At 43.8% G+C, this 20000-nt stretch overlaps 1 protein-coding gene across 1 annotated transcript in view; it reads right to left on the bottom strand.

The window, feature by feature from the left end:
• The window catches only part of epha6 (eph receptor A6), a 58165-nt gene that overhangs the window by 13002 nt on the left and 25163 nt on the right, over positions 1–20000 (bottom strand). Inside the window, exons 4-9 of the mRNA XM_053616193.1 lie at positions 5896–6020; positions 4610–4772; positions 4431–4539; positions 3869–4040; positions 1950–2941; positions 1475–1545 (exon numbers count right to left, since the gene is read on the bottom strand). Coding sequence (XP_053472168.1) covers positions 1475–1545; positions 1950–2941; positions 3869–4040; positions 4431–4539; positions 4610–4772; positions 5896–6020 — 1632 coding nt within the window. The remainder of the gene's footprint in view (positions 1–1474; positions 1546–1949; positions 2942–3868; positions 4041–4430; positions 4540–4609; positions 4773–5895; positions 6021–20000) is intronic.

Genomic DNA, 20000 nt, shown 5'->3' with positions numbered 1-20000 from the left:
TCTTGCTGTACTGAATCAGACGCTGTAGATAGAATGCTTCACTGAAAAGTCAGTCAGGAACTGAAGTGTTTAAAGGAGAAAGAAGGAAACGATCTGGTTTTAATGAGCCCAGATTTTGTTATTAAAGTGTGTCGTGTTTGATATATTTTCCTCGACAGGATGTAACGTCGCACGTGGAGTAATTGCTTTTCTGTGTATTACCAAGTCTTTCTAATTGCAATTGCTTTTGTAACTCATTACAGCACCAGATTTATAATTACTTAAAAGCTTTCGTGTTCAAATGCATTCAAGTATTAATGAGGCTATCATTTTATACTGCCACAGACATAAATAAGCAGAACAGAGCGACCGGAGACCATCCGTTTTCAATTAGAACCACCGACTTCCGGTGACATGAGCGACCGCGACCGTCGGCGACTAGATCTGGGCGTGTCCAGCAACACGACAATGCTGAGAAACGTTGAATTTTATGCAAATATACAGCCACTGACTACCAATTGGAGTGAAGAGAGTATAGCGCACGCGATCCGTGATCCGCCATGCTGCCTGCGAGTCCGAATTCTTTCGTGGACCCAGACGGTCCGGCGCTTTCGCCGCGACGCCAAAGAGCGCACTGTAGCACTATTTTGGAAACGACGCTAATTCGCTTGTCTGTGATTGCGCTCGCTCACCGGCTGGAGAGCTTCAACGGGCCGAAACGTCGCTAGAGAGTCATGTACTCTATCGCTAAACGTTCTCATACCCTGTCGGCAAATACGCAAGGAAGTCCTTCCCGCTGACTGTGTACTGTACTGCTACGGTACCTTTGGGAAACTCGTTTCGTTCGACACACCTCGATTTGGGACACGCTAATTCTAATCTCGGGCGCTATTTAGGGCAGATAATAGGCGAATTGAGACGCAGCACAGGTGATGCAGAATTGGATGTGTGGATAAAGGAGAGGAATATGTTGCCAGATGCAGCTGTTTGGTGTAAAAGTTCCTCCGGCTGAATGGATAACTGTAAACGAACAGTTAAGAAACGTGTCCTTAAACTTACTTTATTTTAACTACGTGAATGCGAATGGAAGTTTAGGGAAACTGTCAGCTTTATATCAGATTCGAAAGAGCTTCCACCTGATGCTTATGTAATTCTCTTCAGGTCATCGAGTTCACGTCCTGCTCAAAAGCACTGCGGTAAAAAGATCTCTAGCTGTAGTGTCAGACCTTTACTGACTCTATAGCTGACCTCCCTTTTTTGTATATATTAGAAAAGCAAAAAAAAAGGTAGTCATTTTGCCAGAAAGGAAATGCAATTCAATAGACGAAGCTTTATTCAAAATCCGTTTTTTGTTTTGTTTGGCCAGTCCAGTGAAATTCATTCTTACATCCCTACTGAGACTTAGGATCATTTGCATTCTAAATTTCTGGCATCTGTGCTCATCCATATAACTGTATTAGCATGTGTGTGTGTGTGTGTGTGTGTGTGTGTGTACCGTGTCCATTCTGATACTGTGTCCTTCTCTTGTCCTGTGGTTTCATCTTGGATTTGATGTACCACTGGCACCTGTGCCAACAGAAGACAAAAACAATAATAAACTTGAAAAAAAAAGAAAAGAAAAAAGACAGAATAAAAACAGAACTCATAGCAATGTAGTTTAGTATTAACATTAAAAAAAATGATGTGTGTTCCTGCGTGAACGACGCATAAAATGGCTTTTGGCTCCTGGTTACAGTTTTACCTTATCTTGAAGTCTGGTTATCTTTAATGTTTGGTGCGAAGTGCTTCTGAGAACAACCTGAAATGAACTTGCGGAAGCTCGGACCGTTCGTAATTTTTTATAGACCTTCGGTATCGGCAAGCTGTCCACCGAACAACGGGGCGAGGTAATAAACAGCGAGTAATGATGCTGTCGGTTCGAATGAACTGCTGCTGGCTGGAGACGGCGAGGTGTTTAAAAACTGCTGGACTTGATACACATGTAGCAGCACTTCAGGGGGCGCTTTCCCAGACGCTTTCCCAGACGCTTTCCCAAGCGCTTTCCCAGACGCTTTCCCAAGCGCTTTCCCAGACGCTTTCCCAGACTCATTCCGAGATGCTTTCCCAGGCACTTTCCCAGACGCTTTCCCAGACGCTTTCCAAGACGCTTTCCCAAGCGCTCTCCCAGCCAATTTCCCAGCCGCTTTCTCAGGCGCTTTCCCAGATGCTTTCCCAGACTCTTTCCCAGATGCTTTCCCAGGTGTTTTCCTAGACGCTTTCCCAGACGCTTTCCCAGACTCTTTCCCAAGCGCTTTCCCAGGCGCTTTCCCAGACGCTTACCCAGACTCTTTCCCAGATGCTTTCCCAGGTGTTTTCCTAGACGCTTTCCCAGACGCTTTTCCAGACGCTTTCCCAGGCGTTTTCCTAGACTCTTTCCCAAGCGCTTTCCCAGGCGCTTTCCCAGATGCTTTCCCAGACACTTTCCCAGACGCTTTCCCAGACACTTTCCCAGATTCTTTCCCAGATGCTTTCCCAGACGCTTTCCCAGACACTTTCCCAGATGCTTTCCCAGGTGTTTTCCTAGACGCTTTCCCAGACGCTTTCCCAGGTGCTTTCCCAGGTTCTTTCCCAGACGCTTTCCCAGGCGTTTTCCTAGACTCTTTCCCAGACGCTTTCCCAGGCGTTTTCCCAGATGCTTTCCCAGGCGTTTTCCCAGGCATTTTCCCAGACTCTTTCCCAGACACTTTCCCAGATACTTTCCAAGACGCTTTCCCAGGCGCTTTCCCAGACACTTTCCCAGATTCTTTCCCAGATGCTTTCCCAGACACTTTCCCAGACACTTTCCCAGACGCTTTCCCAGACGCTTTCCCAGACGCTTTCCCAGACACTTTCCCAGACGCTTTCCCAGACACTTTCCCAGACGCTTTCCCAGGCATTTTCCCAGACACTTTCCCAGATGCTTTCCCAGGTGCTTTCCCAGACACTTTCCCAGATGTAGGGCTAACAAGGCTTCCTTGTTACGTGCTTCTTTTCAAGACACGTGAAGCCAGCCGATGCGCATCTTTTCAAATTTCTACTCAGACTGCATCACGGTGCGACATAACACGATCGGAGGAAAGAGCTATCCGCCCCTTTCCACATACATGAGATGCCCATGATTGGCTAGAAACAGAGTAGGTGGCCACGGATGGCTGTGACCTCATCAGGAGACGATGATTCTCGCGCTCTCTGGGCGAACGTTTTTTCTGGTGCGCTGACCTCTTTACATTGATAATAGCTAATAGCTAGACTTCCCAGTCTGTACAGGATATCGCAGAATTTTTTTTTTTTGTGATTGTTGCGGCCAAAAACGCTTGAATTTTTTTTTTCTTCAAAAAAATAGTTTTTTGCTCTTTTTTTTTTTTTTGGAGCGGAAAACTACTTGAATCGGTGAAATCACAATGGCACGAAATTGTTCTGCGCGGTCTTTCGCAGTGATGTTCGTTGGTAGACGAGACCTTTCAGCTGCACTCGTGTTCGACGCACGTGAATTGAAGACGGCTTCAGCCGAACGCGCGTCGCGATGACGTCGCGTGACGCGTCCTTTACCCAAATCTGTGTAAAATCTGCTGCAATTGAAAAAAATCGCAAGCTCGTCGTTTCTGCGATCGCACGATTCCTTACTTCCTTATACTACTGTGTCTCACACAACCTCTATTTAAACATGTCCAAAGAACCGAAGCGCTGTCCAGACGCAAGCGTTACGCTTGACGGTAAGTAAGTCCGCATTGCTCATGAAGTCGAATGTGTATTTTTTAACCAGCGTGACCCGTCCAGGATTCTTATCGTGTGTCGGAGTGTGTCAGCGTGGCACGGCCATGACCCAGCGTCCAATCATCAGCACGTCGCCACGGCTTGTAATATATATTACGGCACACACGTCTTCAGCACTGATGTATATGTAGCTGATAGGCAGCGTGTCGGACATGGATCTAAAGCGCTGTAATCGTTTATTCCGTGTGCCAGCGAGTCCGGCTGATTTATTTGTGAGCTGTTGACTGGGGTCTGTTATCTGCCTCTGAGTGCCTCTCCGCTGCCACGCTCTGTCTCAACATCACAAACAGAGAGCCATTAGCCTCAGGGGCTGCATGAGGACGTGAGGGCACCGGGGCCGTGTCTCACACACGCACACACACAGAGCGCACAGGCATCACGATACAGCAAGGCTCCTGCAGGGCCCTCGAGCTACATGCATGTCACTCTCTCAAACCGCGAGTGGTCTGACAGCAAGCTCGGCCCTGTTTGAGCACACTCCGAATAATTAGGCGGCATCGGCGAGCAGCCAGTCGGAAAAAACACACACGGCTCAGTGACCCTATTAGGAGCTGAATAGGATCCCGAGGAAGCAAAGGGAAAGGTGATGAGACAGACAGAATGACACAGGGATAGGAATAGATGTGAAGGATGGCAGGAAGGTGTCTCAGTGTCACTACCTGCCCGTGATGAGCAGGAAAAGCGTGAGGATGATGAGCAGAGAGAACCCCCCAACTGCCGCGGTAACGATCACCAACACCTGGCCCTGATCAGACGCTTCCTCTGAATCTGAGAAAGAGAGAAAGTGAATGAGAACAGCGAACGAGTAACAAACGAGACAGAGCTGAAATCCTCGTACCGTCGTCCCCTGTGGTGAACTCCAGCTTGGAGCTGTAGCTGCTGTAGCCGGTCGCCGTGCGAGCTCGGATGTGGAACACGTAGACCGTGGACGGCTTGAGGCCCGTCACGATCGCGCTGGGAACTTTAGTGCGAGTGGACGAGTAGCTCAGCTGCTCCTGCTCCTAATATAATATACACACAGAGAGCACACAAAGTACACGTTTCACACGTGATTTATTCACCTGAATCCTAATCCTTATGAGACTTTTTCTTTTCCTTGAAGTAATTTTACATTCATATGTCAAGAAGGAGAGCGCTTACTTCAGTACTACCTTTTAGTAATGAATAAAAAAGGAAAGTAAAAGCACTAAAAAATAATGAAATTTTCTACAAATGATTAGTTTTTCATTTTGGTGGTCTTTAAATTCAATGCCAGGTAGTGGAGAGTTGGCCGAAGTGCTAATTTTTATACGTGTTTTTTTTTTTTTTTTTAATTGTACATCATGAAGGAGAGAAATGATATTAGTATTATTTTTTTGTATTTCTTTTTTACTTTTAAGAAGTGGAGAATTGACCTTAGTTCTATTTTTTTATTTTTTGTTTGTTTGTTTTTGTTTTTTAGTTTTACACGGAGAGATCTGACCTTAGTACTATTATTTCTAATATATATATATTTTACATTAAAAAAAAAAAATTGTATGTCAAGAAGAGAAGACCTTTGACTTTTTTTTTTTAAAACTGCATATCTATAAGAAGAGAGCTGACCTTAGTACTGTTTTCTAAGTATATATATATATATATATATATATATATATATATATATATATATATATATATATATATTTATGCATGTCAGGAAGATGAAAGCTGACCTCAGTTCCAATTTTCAGTTCAAATGACCTTTAGGAATTCGGGAAAATGGGGAAAATGTGGAAAGTATGGCTTTAGGGATAACAAGAAATGGCTAAAAAGATAAATAATGATTTTTATGTCAACAAAAGTTTCTTTTCAGCGTTGAAATGAAGAGATGTACGATTTTAACTGCGATGAGTTTTAGATTAGAGCAGCAGTGTGAAACACTTTAATTAGTAGAGCCTTACAAGCCGCTTCAATTAAAATCTAGACAACTCAGACAAGCAGTTACATCCACAGCAAGAGCTCTATTTATATTGTATATAAAAATATACAATATGTGATGTAGGAGTAGAACACCGTCAGACATATAACAGGTGAAAGAGAGATAGATATGGGACGTGGACGGATTTAGGAGAACAGCCGACACTCTGGCCCCATGGTGCTGTGTACCTTCTCGTAGTATTTGATCTCGTAGTCGAGGATGGCTGCGTGGGGCTGTTCAGCCTCCTGCCAGGAGAGGGCGATGGTGCTCTGAGTGGCCCAGTCCTTCTTCACCGCTGCCACCAAAGATGGACCTGTGAGGAAGAGGACAACACAGCATTCAGACTCTGTTTGACGAGACTTTACCCACGTGCGTTTACACTCGGAATTCGACGTTAGCCCGATGAAGATATGACTGTATTGTGCGTAATATGTACAGTCCCCTCCGAAACTATTGGAACAGCAAGGCCAATTCATGTGTTTGTGAAGTACACCAAAGTCATTTGGGTTTGAGATCAAAACATGGATATGAGACGAGACTTTAGGATTTCTCTCTTTTATTTCCTGGGATTGATGTCGTGACGTGTTAAACAACGTAAAACATAGAACCTTGATTTTCCCTCTTTTCTCAGCTTCAAAATGGCTTGCTTTTCTCCCATAGACAGCTCTCTGGTCTTTATGTCGGTTTATCCTTTTTAACAACAAATGCAAGTCTTCACAGGTGAAACTGAAGGATGAAACCAAGAGTAGATGTTCAGATCTATTTAATGTTTAAACAACCGATCAAACAAGACATACCTGTCAGTCACACGTTCCATTACTTTTGCTCGCCTAAAAATTGGGTGGTCTGATACAAAGCGTGCTGTTCTATGTCGTTTGACACATCTACATACAATATAAATACCAGGAAATAAAAGCTGAAATCCTAAACTATCTTCTCATATCCATCTTTTGACCTCAAACCCAAATGTCTATAATCTACAGCAAAAAAAAAATTAATTGGCCTTGCCGTTCCAATAGTTTCGGAGGGAACTATAAATCAGCCTGATACTATTTGACCAACTTCCTGTTGCTCTTGTTCCGGAATTCCAGCTGCGTAAAGAAGAAGATGACTATATGATGTATAAATGTATAATGTATAAATATATAGGATGTTGCGTCACAGATACGAGACGAAATCTGACTATGACGCAGCATACTGTGAAGGATTTGAGGGAAAAAAAATGACTACATACTGAAATCTGTTGTGTTTTGTTGTTGTCAACTGTCAGGCTTACTTGTTTGTTTCTAGAAGTTAGTGAGGACCGCCCATTTGTTATATAGGCGCTGATAAACAAAAACAGAATTGAAGTAGGATGTACTTTCTTTTCCCCATGACTGTAGGTCTCTTTAGTGTGGCTTAAAGAGATTTAAAAGATTTATACACATCTGTCTTATATAACATCAGGAGAAGGTGCGTCACACACCTCCTGAGGTGGTTCGAATGATCCGATTGCAATCTGGACACACTTCAACCTCCGAGAACCACTGTCCGGGAATAATCCGATCCTCAAGACGTATAATATGAGGTCGTAATACGGAGCGTGTACCGTAGAAAGACTGTATATGGAGCTCAATAACTACACGATGGTGGATAATGAGGACAAGAAGCATGCTTCTAACGCAGAAAACCAGGAATTTGAGGAACCTTTTCACACTTCCTGCATTAGAGTAATGACGTCCGACTCGTTCTTTTGAACATAAGGAATGAATCTGTCGAACCGGTCCACATGACCCTCTGAATCCAATGTTAGCATTATTGGTCCATGAATTCTGGTATAGTCCTAACAGTCTAACAATTTAACCTCATCATTTGAACAGCAATATTCTAAGATATTACGAAACCCCATGATGACTTTTCGCTGTTGTACGTACACGCCAGTTTCTTTGGTGGCTCTGTGCATTGAGCCTTGCTAAGTCAAACATCATTAACTCGCTCTTGAGCAGGTGGGCGAATCAGTGTTGATTCAGTATTGAATCAGTGTTGATTCAGTATTGATTCAGTATTAATTCAGTGTTCATTCAGTATTGATTCAGTGTTGATTCAGTATTGATTCAGTGTTGATTCAGTATTGATTCGGTGTTGATTCAGTATTGATTCAATATTAATTCAGTGTTGATTCAGTGTTCATTCAGTATTGAATCAGTGTTGATTCAGTATTGATTCAGTGTTCATTCAGTATTGATTCAGTGTTGAATCATTGTTGATTCAGTATTGATTCAGTGTTGATTCAGTGTTGATTCAGTGTTGGTCTGCTATCTGGGTTGTAACAGAGTTATGGCCTTGCTAAGTCAAACATCATTACTTAACTTGCACTTGAGTAGGTGGGCGAATCGGATTCTGTCTTGTTTGACTCAATCCAGGGGAAAAACAAACTCGAGCAACGACCCCATAAACCACTGAGACTTTTGGCTAGTAATAGCATAGTCTGTTGCTCCAGAAATTAAGCTAACTACGGTATAGTAGCTTACAACAAATATATTATCATAATCCATAATTCATTTTTTTTCTTTGTCAATCACTAGAGCTGGCGTTTTAAATTCATAAACATGAACCAAAGTAGGAGAGTTTATTACACATGATGAATACAGTAAAGTGAAAATGGTAAGGTGTAATGTGAGTGTTCTGTATATAAGGGTGAGGAATATGACAAAAAAAATAAATCACATCACGATTCTCAAAAAGCATTTCCATGATACATGATATCACGATATATAGATTTGTTCAGAAATGTCCAGCAATACAGTAATTAAAAAAAAAGAACTGCTCAATGATTTATATAAGATAAAAAAAAATTAAATATTTAACTTTTTTTTAATATGAAAAATATCACATCACGGTACCTGAAGACATTTGTATGATACGCGATACATATCACAAGATACAATTTAGCTGATAGTAATTGTATATACTGTATTAGAAGTGCTGTGCGGTCGGCAAACCGAATCACTTTTGAAGCGAATCGAAACATTTTAGGAGTGTATTTTGTACACTCTTATAGTAACACACTTCTTGCAGCAACTGCGAAAAGGTTTGAAGCGTGAAATTGTGCTTTGTGGAGTTTCAAAAGCCACGTAAACATTAACATCAACTTCCTCCACGTTCACCCCGACGTTGCCTTAAAGTTTCATATTAATGCTGTGTCGTGTATTACAGCCAAGAAAAAGTTCAATACACACACACACACACACACACACACACACACACACACACACACACATACAGGATTGCTGAAATTTAAGGCCAGTGTTGATCTATAAGCACACGCTACATCAGCTCCAGCATGGGACTTGAGGAAATGTAGCTTCCCGCCCACGGGCCGGGGCCGAGCGCGTCTCTAACCGAATCGTGCGGCAGATTAAACTGGTGCTGAATGGCATTAGCACGGCCTGATCACATTTCTCTCAGGTAAATATTCACTCCGGAGACCAGCGGCGACCGCCTGCCTCGCTAATCACCTCATCACCTCATCATCTAATCACTGCCTCTGTCATCCTCATCAATCTCGTACTGTTACAACAGCACAGAGTGGACACAGAAAGAGAGAGAGAGAGGGGGGAGAGAAAGAAAGAGAGAGGGAGAGAGTGAGGGAGGGAGGGAGGGAGAGAGGAAGAGAGAGGGATAGAGAGAAGGAGAGGGAGAGAGAGAGTGAGAGAGAGAGAGAGGAAGAGAGAGGGAGGGAGAGAGAGAGTGAGAGAGAGAGAGAGGAAGAGAGAGGGAGGGAGAGAGAGAGGGAGGGAGGGAGGGAGAGAGGAAGAGAGAGGGATAGAGAGAGGGAGAGAGTGAGAGAGAGAGAGGAAGAGAGAGGGAGGGAGGGAGAGAGAGAGGGAGAGAGAAAGAGAGAGGGAGGGAGACTGAGGGAGAGATAGAGAGAGAGGGAGGGAGGGAGTGAGAGAGAGGGATGAAGCGAGGGAGGGAGAGAGAGAAAGAGAGAGGGAGGGAGAGATAGAGAGAGAGGGAGGGAGGGAGAGAGAGAGAGAGGGAGAGAGAGAAAGAGAGAGGGAGAGATAGAGAGAGAGAGGGAGGGAGTGAGAGAGAGGGATGAAGCGAGGGAGGGAGAGAGAGAGAGAGAGGGAAGGAGAGATAGATAGATAGAGAAATGAGGTAGGCAAAGAAATAAGAAAGAGAGAAAAAGAGAAACAAATAGAGAAAAGTAAGAGAGAGATGAGGGAGAAAGAAACAGACAAGAAAGAGAGAGAACGTGAAGGAAAGACACACTTTCTCAAATACAGTAAGATCCATAAATATTTGGACACGGACAGTGATTGTTTATTATTTTAATAGGAGTTACAAGTAAATAACGAGTATGATCTTTAGATCCAGTGGAGAAATTACAGCACTTTTTTTTTATAATATAGTCACCCCCTTTTTAAGGGACCAAACGTGGGTCTGTTTTGATTTTTCAGCCGTATGATGGCTCGCGTCGCTGGCAGTGTCGGCTCTTTGGACTTCATATTGAGAGTTAACAGAAACAGATCCCAAATGCAAATGAAACACATCAACTCTACACCGTATATCTGCTTACTAACGGGCGAATGACACACACGTGGCCGAGGAACAGCTCAGCAGACTGTTGTCCAATTACTTTTGGTTCCTTACAAAGGGGGGCGGGATCACATATTTAAAAAAAAAAAATGCTGCAATTCCTACACTGGATGTCAATGATCTCAAATGAAAGCTGACAGTCTGCACTCTGAGCTCATTTTCATAATTTTATTTCAACTCCTAGAATAACAAAATGAGAGAGAGAGAGAGAGAGAGAGAGAGAGAGAGAGAGAGAGAGAGACATGGAGATTGAGACGAAAGAGACAAAAGGACAGAGAGAGGCAAGAGAGAGGCGAGAGAGAGAAACATGGAGATTGAGACGAAAGAGACAAAAGGAGAGAGAGAGGCAAGAGAGAGAGAGAGAGAGAGAGAGACGAAAGAGACAAAAGGAGAGAGAGAGGAAAGAGAGAGAGAGAGAGAGAGAGAGAGATGGAGATTGAGATGAAAGAGACAAAAAGGCAGAGAGAGGCAAAAAAGAGAGAGAATGAAAGAGAGAGACAGAGGCATAGAGATTAATATGAAACAGACAAAAATACAGAGAGAGGAAGTGAGAGAGAAAGCGAGAGACAGAGGCATGGAGATTGAGACAAAAGAGACAAAAAGACAGAGAGAGGCAAGAGAGAGGGAGAGAGAGAGAGAGAGAGAGACATGGAAATTGAGACGAAAAAGACAAAAAGACAGAGAGAGGCAAGAAAGCGAGAGAGAAAGAGAGAGAGACAGAGAGAGAGGCACAGATATAGCCAGACAGAGAAAGTGAGCGAGAAAGTGACAGACAGACAGACAGAGAAAGAGAGTGAGAGATAAACAGAGAGAAAGGGAGGGAGGAGGGTGAGAAGCAGAATAGGGGCTATGGGGAAATGTGAGGAGGGTAAAAAGGAAAGAATTAAGAATAGAATGATAAATGAGAGATGGAGGGAGTGACAGAAAGAGAGAGAGCGAGAGAGACAGACAGAAGAGAAAGAGACACATCTGTCCTGCTGCTTCTGCTCCCTGCAGCATCAATGAAATTGATTTGGAGAGTGTGATTGAATGGAGCTATGAGAAAGTAAGACACCATAAAATACAAAAAAAAGTCACACACACACACCCACACACACACACACCCCCACAGCGTACACTTTGGCCTCTAAGCTAAGTGATAGTAACCAGCTAACTATCGAGCTAGCTAGCTATTAATCTATTTACGTTTACTCTAATAACTCACTGGTTTAGCTGAAGGGGAAATGCTGAAACTATTAGCTAGCCATTTCTGTTTAGCTAACACACTCCAGTCGCAGCTCCTCACGCAAGTGCCGCTGAAATAGTATTTTTGCGTATGTATTCCGCGACATAAAATACATCAGCGATACCCCACTCGTGATTTCGTTAAGCTTTCAAGTGTATTGAAAAACGCGGTTGCTAACAAGTGGCTAGATGGGACTACAGGAAAACCCATCTACTACAGCCTTGTCTTCTTCTGGCTAGGGTGTCAACAAAAAGTTGTGAAATTTGCAACACTGATTAGGGAGGATCTAAGGAACATTCTGACCAAATTTGAGCCAAGTGCTGCCAATGCTCTAGCGCCACCATTGGGTCAAAACTGGGCCTAATTCGGAAGTATGTGTATGTTCATAGCTTTTGAACCATGTGTCCAAAGTTTAAAAGCAGAGACTGGGTGCTTGGCCCCCGAAAATGCTGCTCGCAGCTTTAATAATTATGATGATGATGATGATGATTATTATCAATATTACTGTGTGTAAAGGTCCACTCTATACATCTTTCATTGCTAACAGTTAAGATCATCTTTGTTAAGACCTATGGGATTTAGCTTGAATGGGTGAGCTCCTCCACATCTTTCTACTGTACAAAGAAAGAAAAGGACATAGCTAATAATTTATTGGAGGCTGCAGGTAAGTGTGGTACATCACGCCTTGACTCCGCCGGGCATGTGTGAAGAAGGAAGCTCACATTTACACAGAAATATCTCCCACTCGGAGCTGCTGTGGGCCAGACTGTGCTTTCATAAATAATGAAGTGTCCTCGTGTCTCGTTTGCTAGGGTACAGACTGGCTGAGAATGGAAGAGCATACCCAAGCAGAGAAATCTCATTTCAGACGACTCAGAGCTTACTCGGTGCTGCTGTTCGGTTAGGAAGGAAATCCTACAGGTCAGGGTGATCAATTAAGACTTTCGGTTGGAATGTTATGACTCGTTGAACCCAACCAACCAATGACGTGAACACATGCCGTTTACCTGCGGAGATTTCGGAGGACGTTAGCTAAAGCTCAGCTACCTTCGTAAAAGACGTACTTCTAGTATCTGACCGAGGCTGCGTTTCATGACTTGTTCTGCTTGTTCTTAGTGCTGCGTTCGGCACCATAGATCGTGACATACTCTTAGATAGAATCCAAAACTACATCGGTATACAGGGACAGGAATTAACATGGTTTAAATCCTACCTGTCTGACCGCTACCATTTTTGTTTGTTTAAACGATGCACTTTCTAACGTAACGGCAGTAAAGTACGGTGTGCCTCAAGGACCGGTGTTAGGCCCCCTGCTGTTCTCTCTCTACACACGCCGCTCCTTGGAAATATTATTCGAAAACACGGGATTCATTTCCACTGCTACGCTGAAGATACTCAGCTATATATTTCTACAAAAGCAGATGAAATTTCGGAGTTTCCCACATTAACGGAATACGTTAAAGACATTAAAGACTGGATGGCCGCTAATTTTCTTTTAGCGAATTCTGATCAAAACAGAGATAGTGCTAATTGGACCAAAAATCTGTACACAAAAGCTCTTCGAATACGCTCTGCATTTAGAAGGATGTACGGTTACTTCGTCCACTACAGTTAAAGACCTGGGTGTTATATTAGACAGCAACCTGCCATTCAAAAATCATAGTTCCCAGCCTTCTTCCACCTTAGAAATATCGCCAAGCTACGTAACATGTTATCTGTTTCGGATGCAGGAAAACTAGTTTGTGCGTTCATGACCTCGTGACCGGAGTACTGTCATGCACTGCTAGGTGGTTGTCCTGCGTCCTCAATAAATAAGCTACACTTAGTCCAAAATGCAGCTGCTAGAGTCCTTATCAGATCGCAAAAATATGAACACGTTACCCCAAGTTTAAGCTCCGTATCGATTACAAAATACTGCTACCCACCTATAAAGCCCTAAAACGGCCAAGTTCCTTCGTATTTAACTAATCTTCAATCATGTTACAATCCTACATGCTCTTTAAGGTCACAAAACTCTGGACTTTTGATAATACCGAGGATATCGAAGTCTTCACATTTAGCTCTTAAACTCTGGAATAGCCTTCCTGATAATGTTTGGGCTTCAGAGACACTCTTTCAGTTGACATCCTGATTAAAGACACGTTTCTTTAGCCTAGCGTTCACATAACGCATCTCATAACCTTGAAAAAACTATAACAAATGCTAATCCTTCTCCATTTGTTTCCTGTTCCTACCTCGGGATGTCCATCCCACATTCCCATCCCGAGGTAATCCGTGAACGTGCCAGCTCCGGCTCAGAACCAACATCTACGAAGATTCCAGATGACTCCTGCGAAGACTGGATGATACCAACGTTTAATCATCACACACACAAGCTCTACACGTGTTGCTCCTGGGGTAGCAGTGGGCCTGACCCGTTCTGCTCTCCGGGCCGGCCTGGACCGGACCGTCCCGGTGCCCTTCTTCTGGAGTTCTCGTCGCTTGAAGGCCACTCGCTGTTGCTGAGGACGGCCCCATATGGACAGCTTGGGGACACTTGGAAGTCGTGTAGATGTTTTGGTGCGATCTCTTGGGACTGCGGTTGCGGTGACGGTTTTGGACTACATTTGCATAAACATACTTCGCGCCCGGGTTCTCCATCGGTGGACAGGTCATGATTCAACGGAATAGACTTGGATCATGTCTCAAACTCGTGTAGCACACAGTTATGTGGACAGGTTCTCTTTTTGAGTCTCTCAAGCTTTCTTCCTCGTGTCATCTCAGGGAGTTTTTCCTCGCCCCCGTCGCCTCTGGCTTTCTCATTACGGATAAATTGATCAATTTAAAACCTCGATTTGAAATCTATATATGTCTGTAAAGCTTTGTGACAATATCCATTGTGAAAAGTGCTATACAAATACAACTGAATTGAACTGAAGTGAATTGGCTGGATGTTGCTGCTCTATATTATTTGTTTTATTCTCCCATTTGGTCTTGGGCAACGCCAGTCTTAGGGAATCAGAGATTTTCTAGACACGACTGAAAAAATGAAAAGTCTTTTTACTCAAGAAATATTTGCCAACCTTGGATGTGTGCCTAATCCGAACGGCGCACCTTAAGCAACCCGACTCTGGATACGAGTACGTTTCCTCGCGTAAAATTTTTGCATTTATGTCACCAATTCTCAATACAGCCTGCATATGCATGGCGTGTGTTATTCAGTGTTATTCAGTGAGGGAAGCAGTTATTAAAAACAAAGTCTGAATCGAGAACTTCGGGTGCATTTCACTGACAGCTGTGGGAAAGCGAGGAGAACTTTATATTACAAATATTACAAAACATGCTAGAACTTATAAATCTCTTAGACCGCCCTTTTTTTTTTTTCTTTTTTTTTTTCAGCAACCGAAAATGTGACAGCGAAAAAGTTTAGTGTGAGTTGGTATGCAGCAGAGCGCCTGAGCTCGTGTCAAAGTGTCAGAAGTGCAACCAGCTGAGCTGAAATTACAGCGCGAGTGCGACAATCACATCGAGTAAACAGGTGTTGGCCCAGCACGGGGCTATCGGCAGGTAATCGGGCAAGGCTGGCATCGCACGCTTCCCTCGAACACGTATACACACACACATATATACACATGCCGGCACTCGTGCACCTTCATCAAGGCGAAACAAGGAGGAACGAGGAGCTAATGGAAAGTCATTACGTCGGATTTGACCCGCATTTGAATTTTAATTAGCTAGCCCACTCCCCTAAAGTGCTCTCGCATCGACTCCTTCAAAGAAATCAATTCCGAGTCTTTTACAGATGCTCCGACGAGGTTCGGCCCATCATCCGCAATCATGCCGCACTGAGCGAAGCAATCAGCAATGCTAGAGAGGGGATAATTAGATGTTCCTTGCGTTTTTTTTTGGTTTTTTTTGAAGAGTACATTTACGTTGCACTTTTAAAACAGGGACCGTGGTGAAATGACTGTCAAGGGAGATGCAATCTTGGTTCATGTACCAGGAGGTATATAACACACACACACACACACACACACACACACACACACACACACAGAGAGACGTAGCCGTACCTCGGTTTCACCTCTGCTGTTATGTAGAGGACATCCAGAACTCTTTATACCCTGCTTTCAAAGTTTCTTCGCAACACGCCGTCTCCCTGTTCACTCCCTCCACTCTACAATAACTTTCCTCCCCCTTTCTGTTCATCCGAACGTCTCGGGTAAATGCACGCTACGTTCTGTCTCACCTTGCTCGACTTGTCGGCGGAGCGGTGCTTTAAAATGGCTGTGCATGTTTGAGAGCTGAATCTGAGATTGCTCGGGCCAGGCAATGGAAAGGATTCTCGGTGCCTCCACTCGGCTGAGCGTTCATAATTAAGGTCATATACAATACGTTTTTAAAAAAAACATACAGTTGGAGTTCATTGTTGCCATGACCCTCTGCCTCTCGCTTTATCCCTCAGAACTGAACAGGTTGTGTTTTTGCTCCTGTGTCTGACACAGGAATAACACACTTGGGGCCGTTAAGTTGTAAGAAAAAATCAACAGCAGGGTGTTGTGATGCGGCTCGACGCAAAGCGAGCCTTTTATTCCTCTTATACCACAGCGATTTTTATTTATTAAAAAACAAGAAAATAGTGAATGGACGGGACTATCCTGCTGTAAAGTGAGTGGGCGGGACTATCCTGCTGTAAAGTGAATGGGCGGGACTATCCTGCTGTAAAGTGAGTGGGCGGGACTATCCTGCTGTAAAGTGAGTGGGCGGGACTATCCTGCTGTAAAGTGAATGGGCGGGACTATCCTGCTGTAAAGTGAATGGGCGGGACTATCCTGCTGTAAAGTGAATGGACGGGACTAACCTGCTGTAAAGTGAATGGGCGGGACTATCCTGCTGTAAAGTGAATGGGTGGGACTAACCTGCTGTAAAGTGAGTGGGCAGGGCTATCCTGCTGTAAAGTGAATGGACGGGACTATCCTGCTGTAAAGTAAATGGGCGGGGATATCTAGCTGTAAAGTAAATGGGCGGGGATATCTAGCTGTAAAGTGAATGGGCGGGGCTATCTTGCTGTAAAGTGAATGGGTGGGGCTATCTAGCTGTAAAGTGAATGGGCGGGGCTATCTTGCTGTAAAGTGAATGGGTGGGGCTATCTAGCTGTAAAGTGAATGGGCAGGGCTATCTTGCTGTAAAGTGAATGGGCAGGGCTATCTTGCTGTAAAGTGAATGGGTGGGGCTATCTTGCTGTAAAGTGAATGGGTGGGGCTATCTTGCTGTAAAGTGAATGGGTGGGGCTATCTTGCTGTAAAGTGAATGGGTGGGGCTATCTAGCTGTAAAGTGAATGGGCAGGGCTATCTTGCTGTAAAGTGAATGGGCAGGGCTATCTTGCTGTAAAGTGAATGGGTGGGGCTATCTTGCTGTAAAGTGAATGGGTGGGGCTAACCTGCTGTAAAGTGAATGGGTGGGGCTAAAAATAGGTCCTAATTCTGGGTCAATTTAGACACAGTCCAGAGGCTGTGTAAATTGTAAATTGGTGGTTGCATATGATTAATGACAAATTCTTTTTTAATCAAGGTAAGGCTAAAAATGAGCTCCAAACTGATCCATTTAGGAGAAAATCCACTTAGACAGTTTGCTGTGTAAAATTGATCCTTGTGGTTTGTTTGCATTTCAGATTGGTTGAGTTTCACAATGCAAATAATGAAATGAACCACAAGCTGAGGGGCATTCAAACTGTGACAGCAGTTGCAAAAAAAGAAAAAAAAAAAGAAAAGAAAAAAGAAAAATCCCATAAAGCGCATTCTTCAGCCCAGATATCTAGAGCCTGCTGTATTTCTGCAGCACATCAGCTGTTTCTTTGGCACCTTACATAACATTTGATGGACAATTTTGGACAAACGGGTTGGTACGATAGTATACACTTTGGGAAGAAAGCCAAGAGTCAGTGAGCTGTGAATGTTATGGCGCTCTCTGCTTGTGTTCTCTGCTTCTGAGGGAACTGTACTCGTCCTTCCAGCAGGTCTGGACTTGAGCGTTGATACAATCATGTCAAGTTTGACTACCTCTGTACAACTGTCACGAAAACTCGCTCCAAGTAGCTCCAACAAACTCCTAGCTAGAAACGTTTAGCTCAGTTTAGAAGAATTAAACCTGTCATTTTTAGGAAAATAACCTCTAAGAGTTAAGCGGCTCTGTAAACATGCCCCTAGCAGCGTTCTCTACTCTCTACTCTTTAGCTTTACACCCAAAAACACAACACTGCTAACAATCAATAAGTGCTGGAAGGCTTACAGCTGGGTTTTTTTTCGTTTTGTTGCATTTTTAACCAGTGTAGAATTGTATTATTCATCTCAAATACCCTTCTTACCTTTGCATAACAACCAGCCTGTAAGTATCCCTAACTAACCAACCCCCATCCCCCCCCAGTGACGCCTGCTAGCTTTTATCCACTCCTGATCACAAGAGCGTTTTTGATCAACTGTGAGAAACAAAAAAGAGCTTAAAAAGTGACGGTGACTCCAAATGGAAGCCATTTTCATTCAAAACGAACTAGCAGCGTAAAACCCAGCCTACTGACACGGCGTCCGCGAGCTATGACTTCGCACGGACAAAAAAAACCAGCGATTAATCGACGAACGCCGCCATCACGCTAACGCGCAGTCGATAGCGCGAAGCCGGCCGGAACGTTACATGCAGGTGTGTGCGTTTAGGACTGCGAGTGAATGTGGTATGTGTATCGATCGCCTCTCCTTGTGTGCATGGAATCGAATACGGACCGATATCCTCGTCGTGGCGGCGGGATGAAATACCACGCGGGTTCGTTTTCGCGCCCTGTACGGCACGCTGTGGTTTGCAAGAAAAGCGGTTGATTCCGGTGGTTCGTTTCTAACGGGACGCAGCAAACGAATTGGAGTGTAAAAGCAATAGTTGGAAGCGTTTCAGGTAGGTGATATCGTGCGAGGGTTGTTTGTCCTCTCGGATTACTGCAGTCCTGAGGGGATTTCGCTGTAACCCCAGTGAGACACACCTGTGTTCCTCTGCTTGCTAATGAGCTCGGGTAGGTGTATCGGTGCAGGACAAAAGCCTGGATATAGTGTTACACGGCACTACTGCTCAAAAATAATTACATACTACTGTCACACCGTAAATATATACAGTACTACTGAGCATTACTGCCATGGACAATGTGGGTTTTTGTCTCTGTATGTTGTCAGAGGAAGCAAGCGCAAAAATATATGTCAGGGTATAGAAGGAATAACACACTTGGGGGTGTGCTGTTAGAGGAGAATAATTAACGACAGGGTGGTGATGCGAAGATTATTTTCCTACAAAAGCCCGGCCTGAAGTGTTGTATTTCTCTGATACGCCAATTTTTTTTTTTTTTTTTACGATCGCTTAAAGAACACGTCATTAGAAAAAAAAAAAAAAACCCCATAAGAACACATCATTGTGTTTCCTTTGGCACTCTGTAAAAACACTGCTCATGAGTGTGTGTAGATGCTTTTATATCTCGGTGAGGACTAAATGTCCCCTTATCTGACAGGTGTGATCTTGTAAGAACATCTGGCGGTCCTCCTAAGCATTATTTATCTTAATAATCAGCGTTAATAATTGTCAATGGAAGGTCCTCGCAAGGATAGTAAGACAAACGTGTGTATGTGTGTGTGTGTGTGTGTGTGTGTGTGCGTGTGTGTGTGTATGGCCTTGTTTCCACTTCAGTAGCATTTGGCGAAACACACCGGGACACTGTAACACGACGGGCTGAACGCAAGGCCACGACAATCGATATTAATTCACCCTTTAATAGGTGGAGGGTAATTAACAAAACACAGAGAATTAACGAGTGCAAGCCAGACTGTGTTTACTGTAGCGAGAATCGAGACGGCCCGTTCCTGTGTATTATTAACCGGCGTGATAAAATGCAATACATGCTGCAGGACAGCGCGTGAAGACGGAGGAGTCAGAAATTCATTCCGCTTCATTCGAGATACAAAAAAAAAACAAAAAACAATAGAGAGCGAGAGATGAAAACGAGAGCGAGACAGACAGCGGGGAAATTAAAAGGAATAACTTATTTTCAGCCACTAATTGTGTTGCTTGATACGATAAATTTGTCTTGCGGTGTAAAAAAAAAAAAAAAGAAAAAGAAAGAAAAAAAAAGTGGACTCATCCCTCTCCGGGCCGCTGTACCCCATCTTAATTACTATATCTATATGGGCCATTATGTTCCAACGCACGGCCTCATGGGATCTATTTGTATAATCCATAATTTTTCTCTCGGAGCGCTGCCTGCTGCCAGGATGAGCAATGAGGGGGAAAAAAGAAAAAGAGAGAAATAATGAGGAAGACGGGTAAAAAGAAATGAAAACAGCAGTAATAGATTTGCTCGGGTTTTTTTTTTTTTTCCCCCCGTTCGCGTCTCTCCGGGTTTCCGCAGGTAGCGATGAAAACATTAAGCGCTCTTGTTTAGATACGCGCGAATCCCACAGGAAGTGCGGCGCTACGGT

This window comes from Ictalurus furcatus, chromosome 26, assembly GCF_023375685.1.
Source record: "Ictalurus furcatus strain D&B chromosome 26, Billie_1.0, whole genome shotgun sequence".
NCBI lineage: Eukaryota > Metazoa > Chordata > Actinopteri > Siluriformes > Ictaluridae > Ictalurus > Ictalurus furcatus.
The sequence above is the reverse complement of the archived record's forward strand: the minus strand, read 5'-3'. Positions and strand labels throughout refer to the sequence as shown.